The sequence below is a fragment of the Gorilla gorilla genome, chromosome 7, assembly GCF_029281585.2.
Source record: "Gorilla gorilla gorilla isolate KB3781 chromosome 7, NHGRI_mGorGor1-v2.1_pri, whole genome shotgun sequence".
NCBI classification, from domain to species: Eukaryota; Metazoa; Chordata; class Mammalia; order Primates; family Hominidae; genus Gorilla; species Gorilla gorilla.
Window position 1 is genome coordinate 100,565,195 of NC_073231.2, and position 18,340 is coordinate 100,583,534.

Below are 18,340 nucleotides of genomic sequence, written 5' to 3' on the forward strand. Positions count from 1 at the left end.
AGTTCCAATCACAAGCTTCTTTCTTGTAATGGTCAAGTGGCCTACGAAACCAAAGCGCCAACTGAGAACGTTTTGCTGCTGCACTCTGAAATCCCAGCGAGAACGCAGGCAGCGATGGCAGTTCTGGAGCACCAGGTTCCACTTCTGCCTCTGACCGGCTTTGTGATTTCCACCACATTAGATCTGAGTTTCCTCCATGTAAAATGGGGCGGGAATGGAGGCTGGACCTGGGAGGTGTCGCTGATGATCGTCTCTGACTCGCTAAGTCGCGGAGTCACAAAAGTGGCGGAAAGCATGCCCTCACTTTTTGGGTAGAGTAGGACGAGGGGCGGGGCTGCAGCGAGACCCACCAGTCTCGCTTTCCAGGGGAGGCGGCGGCCAGGAGCTGCTGCTGTGGGCGGCACCCCGGGCGTGGAGTCTCCTTCCTGCCCGCGCAGGCCCCGGCGCCCCAGCGAAACGCTCCGGCCGCTCCCCTCTCCCAACACTCTGGTTCCCGGGCCGCCTGCGGGGACGCGGTTGGCGGCGACACCGGAGGGGGGTGGGTCAGGAAGTGGGGGCGCGGCGGCCAGGAGCGGGCCCCCGGTGGCCGAGGGGTTCGGCAACGCGGAGGGAGGGAGAGTCCGGGCCGCGCGGGAGCCGCAGGGCGTCCTAGCCTCTGCAGAAACGATGGCGGAGGAAGAAGGTGACTGCCGCGGGGTCCAGCGCGCCAACGGCTGCCAGTGGTCTCGGGAAGGAGGGGCGGGGGCGCTGGAGGTCTGGGTTGGAGCTGCTGGTGGCCGCGGCCGCGGTGGCGGCCGCGGCCGCGCGGGGAGGGCGGGAAGGAGCGCGGCGCCCAGGAGAGGGCTGAGGAGAAATTCAGGAGAGCGGAGCAAATGGCCCGAAGTTTTGTCGGCAACTGGGAAGCAAAGGTGGAGCTGAAAGTTGGGAATCCGTAGCAAAAGAGAAAGCTCTGCGGGGAGTGGTTGGGAGGGAGGGAGGGCCCTGAGCAGATTCTTGGTGAAGTGGGAGGCGCAGTTTGGTTTCGAAGATGCAGGTTTAGGTACTGAGTGCATATTTGGAATGCGATTTTTAAAGGGCTGTGGATATTGACAAACCCAGAGGCACAGGGGGCTAGGGGACATTCACCACGGGGATAAAGAGGCAGGGATTTGGGATAAACATGGCAAGATTAATTGGGAATGGGCGAACACGCAGAAACTGAAGAAAGCCAAGTACACTTAGGTTTAGAGGAAAATGGTAAAGAGCAGAGCCATCTAAGTATTATAGTTTTGGGAGATGATGAGGCCAGGAGGCCTTTGAGGGTCAAAGTGGGTGAGCTGGAGAAAGGTTTCCATGCCGCCTTCAGGATCAATGCTCAGATAAGTAATTCATTCAGCAGTATTTTATTTATAGAAAATGATAAGTATGAGACAAAAATGGGAAGTTAGATGAAACTTATCGGTTAGTGATAAACAATACAAGGAATACTCATGGCATAGTAACTTCATGATAACCCCTACTAGTTTCAGGAAGTGAGAAGCAATTAGATTTTTGCATTCTGGTGGAAAACACAACTTTTTACCTTATGAGTGGAGCTGTGGATGTGATAGTAAATTGATCTAATTTAGACTCAAGCCCCCCCCCCCCTTTTTTTTTTTTTGAAATGGAGTTTCGCTCTTGTTGCCCAGTCTAGAGTGCAAAGGCGCGATCTCGGTTCACCGCAACCTCCGCTTCCTGGATTCAAGCGATTCTCCTGCCTCAGCCTCCCTAGTAGCTGGGATTACAGGCATGCGCCATCACGCCCGGTTAATTTTATATTTTGAGTAGAGACGGGGTTTCTCCATGTTAATCAGGCTGGTCTTGAACTTCTGACCTCAGGTGATCCGCCCACCTCGGCCTCCCAGAGTGCTGGGATTACAGGCGTGAGCCACGGGTCCAGCCGACTCAAGCCTTTCTGAATCAAGAGTGCAAGGAAGGAGTTTAAAGGATTCAGCGGAAAGCAATTTTTAAAAATTAAGCATAAGAAGCGTTTACTGATGTGTGACTTGCTGACCTGTCCCTATGCAGGCTTGGTTCATATTTGTTTCCATTGAGTTTTCAGAGTGTTAAAGCTGGTCTGAATTTAAGACATTCTAACTAAAAACAGCTTCAAAAACAAAGCTATTTGTCGTTGGTGAGAAAGAATGTAATTCCATTTGTTTCCTTTGTTCTGTCTGTGGTTACAGTATATTATCATTTGAAATATTTCTTGATGTATTTTTCTTTTCTAATTGCAAATTTATGGGGGTAGGTTGATATACTAGCTTGTAGGTTCCTATGAGTATATTCATGCTTAAAGCATTAAAAAAGTTAAGACTGCATTAAAAAATCAGTACTACAATACTGAAAGTCTTTAATACATCATGCAAAATGAAAAATTATTTTAGACTATGGTTGTACTTAAATAGATCTGTGGAGCCAATATTAAAAGATTGTACCGTTTTGTAAATTTTACTTTTGTGATATAAAATGATAAATGGGCGGGGCATGGTGGCTCATGCCTGTAGTCCCAGCACTTTGGGAGGCCAAGGCAAGTGGATCACTTGAAGTCAGAAGTTCGAGACCAGCCTGGCTAACACAGTGAAACCCCATTTCTACTAAAAATACAAAAATTAGCCGGGTGGAGTGGCAAGTGTCTGTAGTCCCAGCTACTCAGGAGGCTGAGGCAGGAGAATCACTTGAACCCGGGAGGCGGATGTTGCAGTGGGCCAAGATTGCACCGTTGCACTCCAGCCTGGATGACAGAGCGAGACTCCACCTAAAAAAAAATAAAATTAAGGCCGGGCACGGTGGCTCACGCCTGTAATCCTAACACTTTGGGAGGCCAAGGTGGGCGGATCACGAGGTCAGGAGTTCGAGACCAGCCTGGCCAATATGGTGAAACCCTGTCTCTACTAAAAAATACAAAAGTTAGCCCGGCATGGTGGCGCATGCCTATAGTCCAGCTACCCGGGAGGCTGAGGTTGCAGTGAGACGAGATCGCTGCACTGCACTCCAGCCTGGGTGACAGAGTGAGACTCCCTCTCAAAAATAAAATAAATAAAATGATAAATGATTTTTGGTTGTAGAATTACATATAATTCAAAAGCAGTTAAATACATCTTATATGGGACAATTAATGGGTTGTAATTTATTAAAATATTGCTTTATTCAACACATTTTTAATTCCATAAATATTTGTATTCATACCCTATTAGATGCAAGGATATAATAGTCAACAATGAATGAGTAAATTTTCATTTATTATAATGCTAGTAATAATAATACATATAGCAAACCTGTCTGTCTATGTGCCAGGCATTCTGAGTGTTTTATGTTTATTTGTCACTCTATACTTTTTTTCCCCCAGAATCCGTATTATCTTTTGTTCGCTGTGTTAAAATTAGACTAAATAGTCTGTGTATTTTACTTGTATCCAGGTGTTCTCCGTGTCCCATCTTGCTTACCATTCACATTCACTTGGATCCTCTTCATTGTCCAAGTAAATACTCTGGGAATCTGGTCTTTAAAAAAATGTCTTCCTTGATGCAATAGAGGGCCAGGGTGTTTATATTTATGCTTTCTGAAAGCAATGTTAGAGCAAAGAAAGAAGTGACAACCTTGAGTAGAGCAGTATTAACATTTCACTTGGAAACTGCTGTGTCTAGCCTGGATGGACATTTGAAAGTCTGTTTGTAGCCCTACTATTTCATATGAAGATGACTGGACTGAAGTCTGAAATAGCAGGTTACTTTTGTGGATGTGTAATCATCTTCATTTAGTTTGAGTTTTTCTTTACAATGCTAAAAATATCAGATAGTGAAAAGGAGTGGCCGGGTGTGGTGGCTCACGCCTGTAATCCCAGCACTTTGGGAGGCCGAGGCGGGTGAATCACGAGGTCAGGAGTTTGAGGCCAGCCTGGCCAACATGATGAAACCCCTGTCTCTACTAAAAATACAAAAAATTAGCTGGGCGTAGTGGCGGATGCCTGTAATCCCAGCTACTCGGGAGGCTGAGATAGGAGAATTGCTTGAACCCGGGAGGCGGAGGTTGTAGTGAGCTGGGATGGCACCACTGCACTGCAGCCTGGGCAAAAAGAGTGAAACTCCGTCTCAAAAAAAAAAAAAAAGATAGTGAAAAGGAAACCTGAATTACATCGCAGAGCTTTCCTGTCAGAACTGATAATCTCATTTGTCCATTGCTTTGGCCTTTGCTTTTTTCCACCTAGAGATGTGTGACTTTGTTTTTCCATTATGAAATTATATGAAAAGTTAGCTTTAGGGATAAGGTTGAAGAGATGAGCTAAAATGAATACTGTATTTATCGAGTTGTACTTTTGGCTCTTACAGTTTAATGCCACTAAAATTGATATGTCTTAAAATCAGTGCACGCATTCAGTATGACAATGTGTTTTTTTTTCCCCTTGAAAAACCTATTAAGTAGTGTCTTCAAACGTATGGCATCTTAGAATCAGGAAAATATAATATTATAGATCTTTTATAGATTACATATTTGTATGGTCCTTGATCATTGCTAATATAAGTTCTTGAGAGATGATTGTTGAGATTTGTATACTTCATAAATTACTTGAAAATCTATGCAAAATTTTTGTGTAAGTTGTACTTTTATAAACAAAAATCATTTATGGACACAAAGAGAACATGTTTAATTAAAGTCCTGTAAAGCGATTTATTTGATAAAGAACATTTTTAAAAAGGAAAATGATAATTTTTTGTAAGAACACATTTTATGTGACTATTCCCCTCCCAATTTATCACTAAGTGTGTATTTTTAGACTCTAATGGAAAAGACCCACCTACCTAGCCCACTGGTCACATATAGTATATTTGTTGACCATCTCAATAGATTTGTTAATTTGACTTCTGAAATTATCCAATTAAATGTTTTAAAGTCCAATGCTATTACGTGATTAATCATGCAGGTGTACCTGCAAAGGAAAGTTCTTGTAGTTATATCTTCCCCTTGTATTCTTTTAAAATAAAATTAAAAACAATAATTTGCTTTTGAAGACTTTATTTGATTTTGCATAAATATGCGTTCTTGTTGACTGCTTCTAACTTTTACTTTAACCTAGAGCAGGGGAATATTAAAGAGGCATAATGAGGAAGGAATATAGTAATATTTACTAATTGACCTAGATTTATATACAGAAATACTCAAAGTCTGGGGTATGTTTTTCTAATAATGACATTTTTTGTTTTTTTGTTTTGTTTCGTTTTGTTTTTGAGACGGAGTCTCCCTCTGTCACCAGGCTAGAGTGCAGTAGCGCAATCTCGGGTCACTGCAACTCCACCTACTGGGTTCAAGTGATTCTCCTGCCTCAGCCTCCTGAGTAGCTGGGATTACAGGAGTGCAGCACCACACCCGGCTGATTTTTGTATTTTTAGTAGAGACAGGGTTTCGCCATATTGTCCAGGCTGTTCTCGATCTCCTGACTTCAGGTGATCCACCCACCTTGGCCTCCCAAAGTGCTGGGATTACAGGCGTGAGCCACCATACCCGGCCTAATAATGTCATTTTAAAATATTTTCATTGATTTCACTACTTAACATGACTACAGAATAAATGGTAGTATAGAAATGGGTAAACATTAGATTCATCAGTCTGAATCCACTAAATGTACAGCTTTTTTTTATCACTATGCCAGTGTTTAAAGATATTTTAGTGAACATACAAGTTTGCTATGAAGCTATTTTAAGATACATTTATTTTATTCATTTTCCACAGTAAAGCTAGAGAACATCCATCTGATCAGCAGCAACTGATTCATTTCTCCTTCTTTGACTTCTATGTTTATTTTCACATTTCATAGCCTGAAGTTATTACTAAGAGAAAGGAAGAAAACTGTCTTCCACTTCCATGAGAAAGATAAATTATTGTATCACTTTATAACTTGGCAGGAACACTCTGTACTTATAGTATCGTAATCTATCCCACAAGATGATTAATTCTAGGGAGGAAAAGTATAAATTGTATATAGTACATTCCTGTTTAACTTGGAGTTTAGTTTACTCGTTTGGAGGTAACTTCTGCATCACATTTTCTAAAACTGGAGCTAGAAGAGGAAGATAGTCTAATCCTGGGAAATTATTTTGAGACCTTCTCATATATCGGTATCTTTGTAGGTTCAGCGTATTTTCTAATACCTAAATCTATAAGATTGTGCAATGCTAATGATAACACAGCACTGAAATTCTGCAGAACTTTTAGGGTTATTTAAAAACAGAAGTGTAGTTTATGATGAATGTATTATGTTTTGATTTTTTTTTTGAGATAGAGTCTTGCTGTGTCACCCAGGCTGGAGTGCCCTGGCACGATCTCGGCTCACTGCAAGCTCCGCCTTCCGGGTTCACGCCATTCTCCTACCTCAGCCTCCCAAGTAGCTGGGACTACAGGCGCCCGCCACCATGCCAGGCTAATTTTTTTGTATTTTTTTTTTTTAGTAGAGACAGGGTTTCACCATGTTAGGATGGTCTCGATCTCCTGACCTCGTGATCTGCCCACCTCGGCCTCCCAAAGTGCTGGGATTACAGGCGTGAGCCACAGCGCCCGGCTAGGTTTTGATTTTTAAAGAACAGTTAAACCATAAATTATGCATTTGATACTTTAAGGTAACTAGAATTATGAGGTGAATAACACCTTGAACCCCAGTTTGGAAAAGAGCTTACTTATTTTGGGATATTTTGAAAATTCCATCATCTTGGGAGAAGAGCACATTGGTTTACTATTAGGATTGTCAAAACACAGATTGGGGAGTGGAACTTAAATTGTCTTTTTTTGGACAAAAGATAATTTTGCAGGGATGCCAAAATAATTATGAAAAGGTTATCTTTGATACTAATAGGTCTTAGTGGTACTTTTGCTTTAGAATAATAAAGGTTAATTGGCTCAGGATACAGATTAAAACAATTTTATACACACATTGCAATAATGTCTTAAATATTTTAAGGACCACCTGTAGAGCTGCGCCAAAGAAAAAAGCCAAAGTCTTCAGAAAATAAGGAATCTGCCAAAGAAGAGAAAATCAGTGACATTCCAATTCCTGAAAGAGCTCCAAAACGTAAGTTAGATAGACTTGGAATTTGTGCTACTACAAAAATAGTTTACGCTAGAAAGTATATTTTATATCAATATTTTAAATATACATATTTTGAGATTAAGTATATGCTCAGCTTTCACTAGGTTTTGAACAACCCCCAAATCTCACTGGCTTATGACAAACATTTATTTCTAATTAATATTACATGTTGTGGCTGCAGTTTGGCTGTTGTAGTTTTATGTGTTGCGAAGGAATAGTCCGTATTTGGGAAAGATTTTTCTTGTGATGTAGGAAAAGAGGAGGCAGAATCATGCAATGCCTCTTAAAGTTTCTGCTGACCTGGCACACTGTCACTTGTACGCACCTTTTATTGGCCAAAGCAAGTCATATAATCAATTCAGACGATGGGATGTGAAGTATACTTTGATTACAGGGAAGTGTTCCAGGTCACATGGTAGTGGGCAGGGATGTATAAGATTTTTACAGGGAAGGAGAAAATAGTTGTGAATAATAATATAGTTTACCACACCCTGTCCTTGTGATTTATTTCCCTCCCTCAGACAAAATACACTTACTTTTTCCCACACCCTAAAACTCTGTCTTATCTAGTCACATCCTTAATCTTGAACCCAAAGGCTTATCTACATCAGGGCCAGCTATGACTCATTCTAATCCAGAGATCTATGAACTAAAAAGACAGGTTATCTGTTTTATGTCAGGGGTTCCCAAGACCACCCGCATGTTTGGTTATTAGCTGGAAGGACTCACAAGTTTCAGAATGAAGTTGTATTTACAGCTATGATTGATTGATTGATTGATTGACTTTTGAGACAGAGTCTCGCTCTGTCACCCAGGCTGGAGTGCAGTGGCACGATCTCAGCTCACTGCAACCTCCACCTTCTGGGTTCAAGCTATTATCCTGCCTCAGCCTCCTCAGTAGCTGGAACTATAGGCACACGCCACCACGCCTGGCTAATTTTTGTATTTTTGGTAGAGACGGGGTTTCACCATGTTGGCCAGTCTGGTCTTGAACTCCTGAACTCAAGTGTTCCACCTGCCACAGCCTCTCAAAGTGCTGAGATTATAGGCATAAGCCACTGTGCCCAGCCTACAGCTATGATTTATTATAGCAAATAATATAAAACAAAATCAGCAAAGGGAAAAGGCCTATTTTGGTGAAATCTGCAAGAAACCAGGCATAGGCTTCCAAATTTCCACTCCAACAGAGTCACACAGGATGGGCCTGATTCCTTCAGCATCAAATTGTGACATTTGTAAAGTTTTATCTACCAGGGAAGCTCATTAGTGACTCAGTGCTCAGGGTTTTTACTGGGGGTTGGTCATGTAGGTATCCTCTGCCTACCATGTCCCAAAATTCTTGACTCCCAGAAAGAAAGCATAAACTACATTGTTTGTACAAAGACGATAGGCACTGTTATCAGTTAGAGAATGGTGGGAACTCTCCTGAAATTGAAGTTCCTAGATGCCAGCCAAGAGAGCCTACCTTGCAAGCAGGGCTTTCTTTTTTTCCTTTTTCTTTTTTTTTTTTTTTTCTTGAGACAGAGTCTCACCCTGTCACCCAGGCAGGAATGCCATGGTGCGGTCTCTGCTTTACTGCAACCTCCATCTTCTGGGTTCAAGCAATTCTTGTGCTTCAGCCTCCCGAGTAGCTGGGATTATAGGCATGTGCCACCACACTTGGTTAATTTTTGTATTTTTAGTAGAAACGGGGTTTCACCATGTTGGCCAGGCTGGTCAACTCCTGACCTCAGGTGATCCGCCTGCAAGCAGGCCTTTCTCAGGAAAGCGGTCTCAGACCTGCTGTGTTGACTCTTTTCTGCACATCCCCCCACTCTCAGTATACACTGTTGGACAGGGACAGGATATCCCCTTGCTCTGGGATAAGGAATCTGTTGTGTTTATGCCCCAGTTGTGTTCCTGGGGAATTGTTTTCCAGTTCATTGTTCTCCATGGTCCTTGATTTTACACTCTGGAGATCTTTTCTCTTCCATTTTCCTCTATAACCATATCTAAAGATGGGTTTGGAGAATGTGTCATCCTTAAGGGCTAAACAGCTTTCTCAGATTGCTTCCTCTGCCTAAAAGTTGAGGCCTATATATACATTTGCTCAAGATAAAAGCTGTGGGTAATCTACAAATCTAGTTGAGGGGCTGGCCGCAAGAAAACTATATTTGGGAGCTGGAAAAATGAAGATCTATATTATGTCGTGACAAAACATTTGATAATACTGTTTCCTGTGAATAGTTGACAATACTATTTTTTTCTATCATTTTAGATAATGAGATTGCAAAACAGAATGTTACTAGAGTGCCTTTGTTATTAACATCTGCATTTGACTACAGGAAAGAGATCTGGGTTTAGAATAGAATTGGACTATTTGTAAGTGGGTATAAAGAAGAAAATAGAGAATCCCAAAATTCTGGGACTTGTAATGTTGAAGTGAGAACAGTTTATTAACCACGCATGGTGGCTCACGCCAGTAATCCCAGCACTTTGGGAAGCTGAGGCAGAGGATTGCTTGAGGTTAGGAGTTCAGGACCATCCTGGACAACATAGTGAGACCCTGTCTTTATTTAAAGAAAAAAAAAAGAAAAAGCTGTTTGTCTTTTTCAATCAATAAAAGTTAAAATCAAGAAATGGGAGGCCAGGCACGGTGGCTCAAGCCTGTAATACCAGCACTTTGGGAGGCTGAGGCAGGTGGATCATGAGGTCAGGAGATCGAGACCATCCTGGCTAACATGGTGAAATCCCATCTCTACTAAAAAAATACAAAAAATTAGCTGGGCATGGTGGCATGCGCCTGTAGTCCCACCTACTTGGGAGGCTGAGACAGGAGAATCACTTGAACCTGGGAAGTGGAGGTCGCAATGAGCCGAGATTGTGCCACTGCATTCCAGCCTGGGTGACAGAGCGAGACTCCATCTTAAAACACACACACACACACAAATTTAAACTTAGGCAATATAGTGAGACCTCATCTCTACAAAAAATTAGAAGAAAAAAAAAATCAGCCAAGTGTGGTGGTGCGCACCTGTAGTCCCAGCTACTTGGGAGGCTGAGACACAGGAATTGCTTGAATTCAGGAGGTGGAGATTGCAGTGAGCCGAGAATGTGCCACTGCACTCCAGCCTGGGCAACAGAGGAGACTCCATCTCAAAAAAAAAAAAAAAAAAAAAATTTAAGCCTAGGCAATACAGTGAGACCTCATCTCCACAAAAAAATTTAAAAAAAAAAAATTAGCTGAGAATGTGGTGGTTCATGCCTGTAGTCCCAGCTACTTGGGAGGCTGAGGTAGGAGGATTGCTTAAACCTGAGAAGTGGTGTTTGCAGTGAGCCAGGATCGCGCCACTGCACTCCAGCCTGGACGATGCAGCAAGACTCTGTCTCAAAAAACAAACAAAAAAAAAGTTAAAAAATTTGAAGAATACAACGTAAGAAAGAAAATTAAATAGTCTAGAAATATCGACTACAAAACAGTATTTCCTCCCCAACTACAAAAATATATTTTCAGGGTAGAAAATGTGGAAAGTAGAGAAAAAAAAAACAAAACTGCATCCATAATTACAGTAGATATAAATACTCTTAAAATTTTGGCATAAGTGTGGCTTTTTTCTATGTACTTATAGTTTTTTTTTTTTCACTTTTTGTGAAATTGAATCCTGCATTTTTTTGTCAACATATCATTGGCTTTTTTATGTGCATTAAATATTACTTAACTGTGTTCTATATTCTGATAGTGACATTTTATAATCTGTTTTTAGTTTTGTGTGCCTGATCACCATTTTACAAATGAAGGGACTGGTGCACATGGAAGTTATCTGATTAGGCTGGTTTGTGACTAACAACTTAAAGTCAGATCCTTTACTTTTCAATTTTCAAACTAAAATGGTTGTATTTTAAGAGGTTGAGACTAGGAACCAGAGCTCCTTATTTTCTCTAAAATACATGTACTTATACCAAACACTGAAAGCTTGATGTCTACTCCATCTTTGACTCCTTACAAAAGTAAAATATTTAGTAATGCTGGGCGTGGTGGCTCATGCCTGTAATCTCAGCACTTTGGGAGGCCGAGGTCGGGGGGATCACCTGAGGTCGGGAGTTCGAGACCAGCCTGACCAACATGGATAAACTCCATCTGTACTCAAAATACAAAATTAGCCAGGCGTGGTGGCGCATGCCTGTAATCCCAGCTACTCGGGAGGCTGAGGCAGGAGAATCACTTGAACCCAGGAGGCGGAGGTTGCAGTGAGTCAAGATCACGCCGTTGCACTCCAGCCTGGGCAACAAGAGCGAAGCTCTGTCTCTCTTTTTTTTTTTTTTTTTTTTTTTTTTCCTGAGACGGAGTTTCGCTCTTGTTGCCCAGGCTGGAGTGCAGTGGTGTGATCTCGGCTCACCGCAGCCTCCGCCCCCCCAAGTTCAAGGGATTCTCCTGCCTCAGCCTCCCAAGTAGCTGGGATTACAGGCATGCACCACCACACCCTGCTAATTTTGTATTTTTAGTAGAGACGGGGTTTCTCCATGTTGGCCAGGCTGGTCTCAAACTCCCGACCTCAGGTGATCCACCAGCCTCGGCCTCCCAAAGTGCTGGGATTACAGGCGTGAGCCACCACTCCCGGCCAACTCTGTCTCAAAAAAAAAAAAAAATTAGTATTAAGGTTAGGCATTTATATATAGAAATTGGTTGAATATACTTTTTATAATAGTTCCTGATAAGTAGGATTAATTTGTCATTGTCTAAGCCTTAATGAAAAAAACAAACAAACCCAAGAAATCCATTTAGAAATTTCTAAGTGCTTTTGCCAAACTGCCACCCTAGATTACTTTTCTTACTAGTTTTTATAGTTCATATTGTCTCAACATTGCTTTAATGATTTCATATATTTTTTCAGGTATGCTTGTGTAGCATAATAGTAATAGCAAATATTTGCTGAGCTCTTACCGTATGTCAGGAACCATGCCAGATGCTTTACACATGCTACTGGAAACAGAAATTTTATTTTATTTTGAGATGGAGTTTCGCTCTTGTGGCCCAGGCTGGAGTGCACTGGTGTGATCTCAGCTCACTGCAACCTCCACCTCCCGGGTTCAAGCAATTCTTCTGCCTCAACCTCCCAGTAGCTGGGATTACAGGGATGCGCCACCACACCCAGCCAGTTTTGTATATTTAGTAGAGATGGGGTTTCACTATGTTGGCCATGGTTGGTCTCAAACTCCTGACCTCGGGTGATCTGCCCACCTCAGTCTCCCAAAGAGCTGGGATTACAGGCGTGAGCCACCACACTGGCAAAACAGAAATTTTGAAACACTTGTATCATATTGATGCTAATATTGGATTTATTGCAGAGTGTTTTTGTTTGTTTGTTTGTTTGTTTGTTTGTTTTGAGACGGAGTCTCGCTCTGTTGCCCAGGCTGGAGTGCAGTGATGCGATCTCAGCTCCCTGCAAGCTCCGCTCCCTGCAAACTCTGCCTCCCGGGTTCATGCCATTCTCCCGCCTCAGCCTCCCGAGTAGCTGAGACTACAGGCGCCCGCCACCACACCTGGCTAATTTTGTTTTTGTATTTTTAGTAGAGACGGGGTTTCGCTGTGTTAGCCAGGATGGTCTCAATCTCCTGACCTCGTGATCCGCCTGCCTTGGCCTCCCAAAGTGCTGGGATTACAGGCGTGAGCCACTGTGCCCGGCCTGCAGAGTGTTTTGCAAACATTTAGAATATGATTATTTATTGATATTTAATTAGTTACTCTATACTAGTTTGCATAACAGCACAACTGCAACATGCTATGCAAACTATTATGTATTAAATAATGTTATAAAAATAACTAAAATTTTAGTTTAGCTAAAAAAAAATCAACAAGTTGATTTTTACTGTCAGTCATTTGGTAACAGAACACTGGGTTTTAGGCCTTTAGTCCCTTATTTTTTTTATTATGCTTATTATACTCAGTGGCTGTAGCAAGACTGAATCATCTTTTGTATACAAAATCCAAATGTGTCTTATGTTATTTCATTAAGAAGCAGGTACAGGCTGGAGGCAGTGGCTCATGTCTGTAATTCAGCACTTTAGGAAGCCAAAGTGGAAGGATCTGTTGAGACCAGGGATTCAAGACCAGCCTGGGCAACATAGCAAGAATCCTGTCTCTACAAAAATAAAATAAAATTTAAAAAAGAAATAGTTTGTGTCCATATATAATAGTTGTATGTGATCTTTTAAAACATGATAATCAAAACTTATTGAGTTGTACGTTTTACATGGCTTTAGGTTTATAGTGAGTTATTCTTCAATGAATAAAAAATCCTGAAAGGAAAAAAAAATGTCTGAATGAACCTGTACCTTTTTTAGATATTGGGTCATACATTCCTTTGGATTACTTTTTAATATTCATAGACTAATTTTTGTACCATCTTACCCTTTTCTTTTTTCTTTTTCTTTTTTTTTTTTTTTTTTGAGACAAGATCTGGCTGTGTCACCTAGGCTGGAATGCAGTGTTGCCATCTTGGTTCACTACAACCTCTGCCTCCTGGGCTAAAGCGATTCTCCTGCTTCAGCCTCCCAAGTAGCTGGGATTACAGGCACCCGCCACCACCACATGGGCTAATTTTTTGTATTTTTTGTAGAGACATGGTTTCACCATGTTACCCAGTCTGGTTTCGAACTCATGAGCTCAAGCAATCTGCCTGCCTCCGGAAGTGTTGGGGTTACAGACCTGAGCCACCACACTTAGCTTCATCTTAACCTTTTTTTTTTTTTTTTTTTTTTTTGAGACGGAGTCTCGCTTTTTTTTTTTTTTTTTTTTTGAGACGGAGTCTCGCTCTGTCGCCCAGGCTGGAGCGCAGTGGCATGATCTCTGCTCACTGCAAGCTCTGCCTCTGGGTTCACACCATTCTCCTGCGTCAGCCTCCCGAGTAGCTGGGACTACAGGCGCCTGCCACCACGCCCGGCTAATTTTTTGTATTTTTTAGTAGAGACGGGGTTTCACCGTGTTAGCCAGGATGGTCTCGATCTCCTGACCTTGTGATCCTCCCACCTTGGCCTGCCAAAGTGCTGGGATTACAGGTATGAGCCACCGCGCCAGGCCCATCTTAACCATTTTTAAGTGTAGCGTTCTATTGTGTTAAGTATATTTATGTTGTGACACAGATCTTAGAACTTTTTCCTCTTGCAGAATATAGACTTTAAATTTTATCTTATCTTATTTTTGTATTTTATTATTTTTTTGAGACAGAGTCTTGCTCTGTTGCCCAGGCTGGAGTGCAGTGGCACGCTCTCTGCTCACTGCAACCTCTGCCTCCCAGGTTCAAGTGATTCTCCTGCCTCAGCCTCCCGAGTAGCTGGGATTACAGGCACCCGCCACCACACCCAGCTAATTTTTGTATTTTTAGTACAGACAGGGTTTCACCAGGTTGGCCAGGCTGGTCTCAAACTCCTGACTTCAGGTGATCCACCCGCCTCGGCCTCCCAAAGTGGCGGGATTGCAGACGTGAGCTACCGCGCCTGGCCTATACTTTAATTTTTAAAACAATTTTAGATTTGCAGAAGAATTGAGCAGATGGAGTTCCTGTATTACACTCTCCCACATATGGAGTTTCCCTTATTATTAAGATTTTACATTAGTATGGTACGTTTGTTACAATTAATGAAGCAATATTGATACATTATTATTAACTTAAGATCATATGTTATTCAGATATTCAGATTTCCTTAGGTTTTACCTAATGTCTTTTTTTTTTTTTGAGACGGAATCTTGCTCTGTCCCCCAGGCTGGAGCGCAGTGGCATGATCTCGGCTTACTGCAACCTCCACCTCCCTGATTCAATGATTCTTGTGCCTCAGCCTCCCGAGTAGCTGGGATTACAAGTGTGCACCACCACACCCAGCTAATTTTTGTATTTTAGTTTCACCATGTTGGCCAGGCTGGTCTCAAACTCCTGACCTCAAGTGATCTGCCTGCCTTGGCCTCCCAAAGTGCCACCATGCCCAGCCCCTAATGTCTTTTTTTCTGTCCCAGTATCCCATCCACAATACCACATGACACTTGGTTATTATGTCTGTTAAGCTCCTCTTGGCTTTGATACTTTCTCAAGCTCTTGTTTTTGATGACCTTGACAGTTTGAGAGATATATTTATAGGATGCCCCTCTGTTGGAATTTATCTGATGCTTTTCTCACAATTAGACTCGAGTTGTGGGTTTTGGGGACAAAGACCATAGAGGTAGAATGCCATTTTTAATCACATCATATCAAGGGTACATATTACCTTTTGATTACTTTTAATATACTTTTTCAGATGTATTATTTCAACGCTTTGCAAAGATTTTCATTGGCTGTCTTGCAGCGGTTACTAGTGGTATGATGTATGCTCTCTACTTATCAGCATACCATGAACGGAAATTCTGGTTTTCCAACAGGCAGGTAAGAAGAAAGAATTTTGAGCATATGAAAGTTATTTTCCCAGGGAACCAGAATATATGTATGATAAGTATGACAAGTGCTGTCTTATTTATGGCTATTAGGAACAAAATGCTCCAGAAGCTGTTTTGAGAATATAGTTACAGTATCAACCTTAAAATACTAATAGTGTATTTCATAGAATAAAACTATGAGGGTGCTCCCCTTTCTGCAATGAACTTATCAGGGACTTTTGATGACAGTGAAATGTTATGGAGTTTAGTCAGCCTTTTCATAGTTTTGATAGATAGTTCACATTTCAGAAACAATCTGTGGAAGTTTTAGTATTAAAATATTTTAATTGTTAGATCACATGATTAGAATGTTTTTGAGGGTGTTGAAAGGGATTAACAGGCATCACATAGTATTAAGATTTTGCCTCATATTACTGTGTTTAGTGTTTGGTTTTCAATCATGTATATTTCCACAGATTCTTCAGTCACTATAGTTGTATTCATAATTTCATAGTTTGACTTTTGAATAAGTTTGTTTGCAAAGTCCTCTTGGCTTTGTAGAGTTTTTAAATTTTTGAGCCCAAACTGGGTTTTTTGTTTTTCTTATTTTTTAGTCAAGCTGACCGAGTATTTTAAAGCAATTGGTTTAATTAACACCATCAAGACATTTAACTGAGTAATTACTAACTATATCTGTCTTGATTTAGCTATTACTGTAGCATATATTATTTCCCTGAAAATGTTATGCAGATTAACTGCAGTTCTCAACAATGGATGTATGATAGAATCATCTAGGGAGCTTTCAAAGATAACCTCCCTCTCAGATTCTTAGGTAGGGGCAGTGGGACAGGCTGCGATCAGTATGTTGATAAATATTTTCAGGTGATTATGTTATATAGGCAGAACTGAGAATAACCAAAGCTTTGAAAACTAGAAGGCCTTCATTAAGAACTTTGTTTTACAAAGCTTTGTGTATGGGTCAGGAGCATTGGCAGAATCTGGGAGCTTTTTCAGAATCATAGACTTTCAGACCCCACTTTAAAATCCGAATCTACAGTTTAATAAGGTCTCCAGGTGTTTCATATACCCAGTAGATTTGAGAAGCACTGATTGAGAGTTTACATCTTTGAAATCTTAGAAACAAGTATTTGCATTCATAAAAAAAAATTTTAAAGTAATTTATTTAGGTCGGTAAGCTCTTAGTTCATTCAGGCTGCTATAACAAAGTACCATAAGCTTATAAACAACAGAATGGCTTGTAAACAACAGAAATTTATTTCTCACAGTTCTGGAGGCTGAAAAGTCCTAGATCAAGGCATGGGCAGAGTTGGTGTCTGGTGAGGGCTTGCTTCCTGGTTTATAGCAGGGATCATCTTGCTGCATCCTCCCGTGGTGGAAGCATGTCTTTTATAAGGACATTAATCCCATTCATGAGGGAACTGCCCTCATGACCTAATCACCTCCCAAATATCCCACTTCCAAATATCTTCTCATTGGGTATTAGGTTTCACCATATGTATTTTAGGAGGACACATGTATTCAGACCATAGCAAACTCAAGATGGGGAAAAATAGATCTGAAAAGACTTCCTCTTGGAGAGTCACAATATATAAGATATACTGAAACTCTGAAAAGTCTTACAATAAAGCTGTTTGATTTTGTTTAGTCTTTCTCAAAACTTATTTAACTACAGAATTCTTTTTTGGTAACATCCGTTAACATTTTAGGAAGTTCTATTGATCAAACTTTGTGAAAAGTGCTCTAATATTTTTATTTTTGTATTAATTGATACATATTATGCATAAAATAATTCATTTGATTTTAAAAGATTATAGATTCATAAAATTTTGATTCAGTCTAAAAAGCACAAAGCCTCCTAATGTGATTTTTACTATTATTTTCTTTGTTCTATTAGCCTGATTGTAGGAATTTTAAGATTTGCTATACCTCTGGAAGTTCATGTGAAGAGCACTGATTAAGTATCTGCTGCTCTTGCAAAGTACTAATTAAAGACTTGCTGTTCTGCATACATAGAGATGTGGAACAGTAATAGAAAATATGACTTTCTCCTTAAACTTTTTATTATGGACTTCTAACACTTCAGATATCATTTGTTATTGCCTGTCTCACTATTCTTGCTATTCTTAGGGCATGTCTTGTGGTTTTTCCTTCTAGATTTTCCGGATATATATTATATATAACAAGTGATGACTTGTGATTTACAATTCATTTTAAACCTTAATGTTTCATTAAAATTATTGCCAGATTACTAAAAAGTTAAGTTCCTCATTAATGGGGCCACTAGTAATTAAAGAAAATTCAAACATGTCTTTGAATAAAAGGATAAATATTATTAATATGTTAATTTGGAAGGTGAGGAGGGAGACAGAAGATTGAGGCTGAAATTTATTTTATTTTATTGTTATTATTTTTTGAGACAGAATCTCACTCCGTGTCCCAAGGCTGCAGTGCAGTGGTGTGATCTCACCTCACTGCAACCTCTGCCGCCTGGGTTCAAGCGATTCTCCCACCTCCCGAGTAGCTGGGATTACAGACACACACCACCAGGCCTAATTTTTCTATTTTTAGTAGAGACAGGGTTTCACCATGTTGGCCAGGCTGGTCTCAAACTCCTTACCTCAAGTGATCCTCCCGCTTTGGCCTCCGAAAGTGCTGGGGTTACAGGCTTGAGCCAACACGCTGGGCCAGAGGCTGAAATTTAAAACCAAGTAAGGGCCAGGTGGTGACTCAAGGCCTGTAATCCCAACACTTTGGGAGGCCGAGGCGGGCGGATCACGAGGTCAGCAGATTGAGACCATCCTGGCTAACACGGTGAAACCCCGTCTCTACTAAAAACACAAAAA

At 41.0% G+C, this 18,340-nt stretch overlaps 1 protein-coding gene across 2 annotated transcripts in view; it reads left to right on the forward strand.

Moving 5' to 3' along the window:
- Positions 1-533: 533 nt before the first annotated feature.
- DPY19L4 (dpy-19 like 4) overlaps positions 534-18,340 on the forward strand; it is a 72,150-nt gene continuing 54,343 nt past the window's right edge. Inside the window, exons 1-3 of one of the 2 annotated variants that reach the window (XM_031014119.3) lie at positions 534-682; positions 6,968-7,078; positions 15,362-15,486. In XM_031014119.3, the coding sequence (XP_030869979.1) occupies positions 667-682; positions 6,968-7,078; positions 15,362-15,486 (252 nt within the window). In that variant the 5' untranslated portion in view covers positions 534-666. Of the gene's footprint in view, positions 683-6,964; positions 7,079-15,361; positions 15,487-18,340 lie in introns of those variants that run through there. The other variant, XM_055349409.2, reaches the window with a different exon arrangement.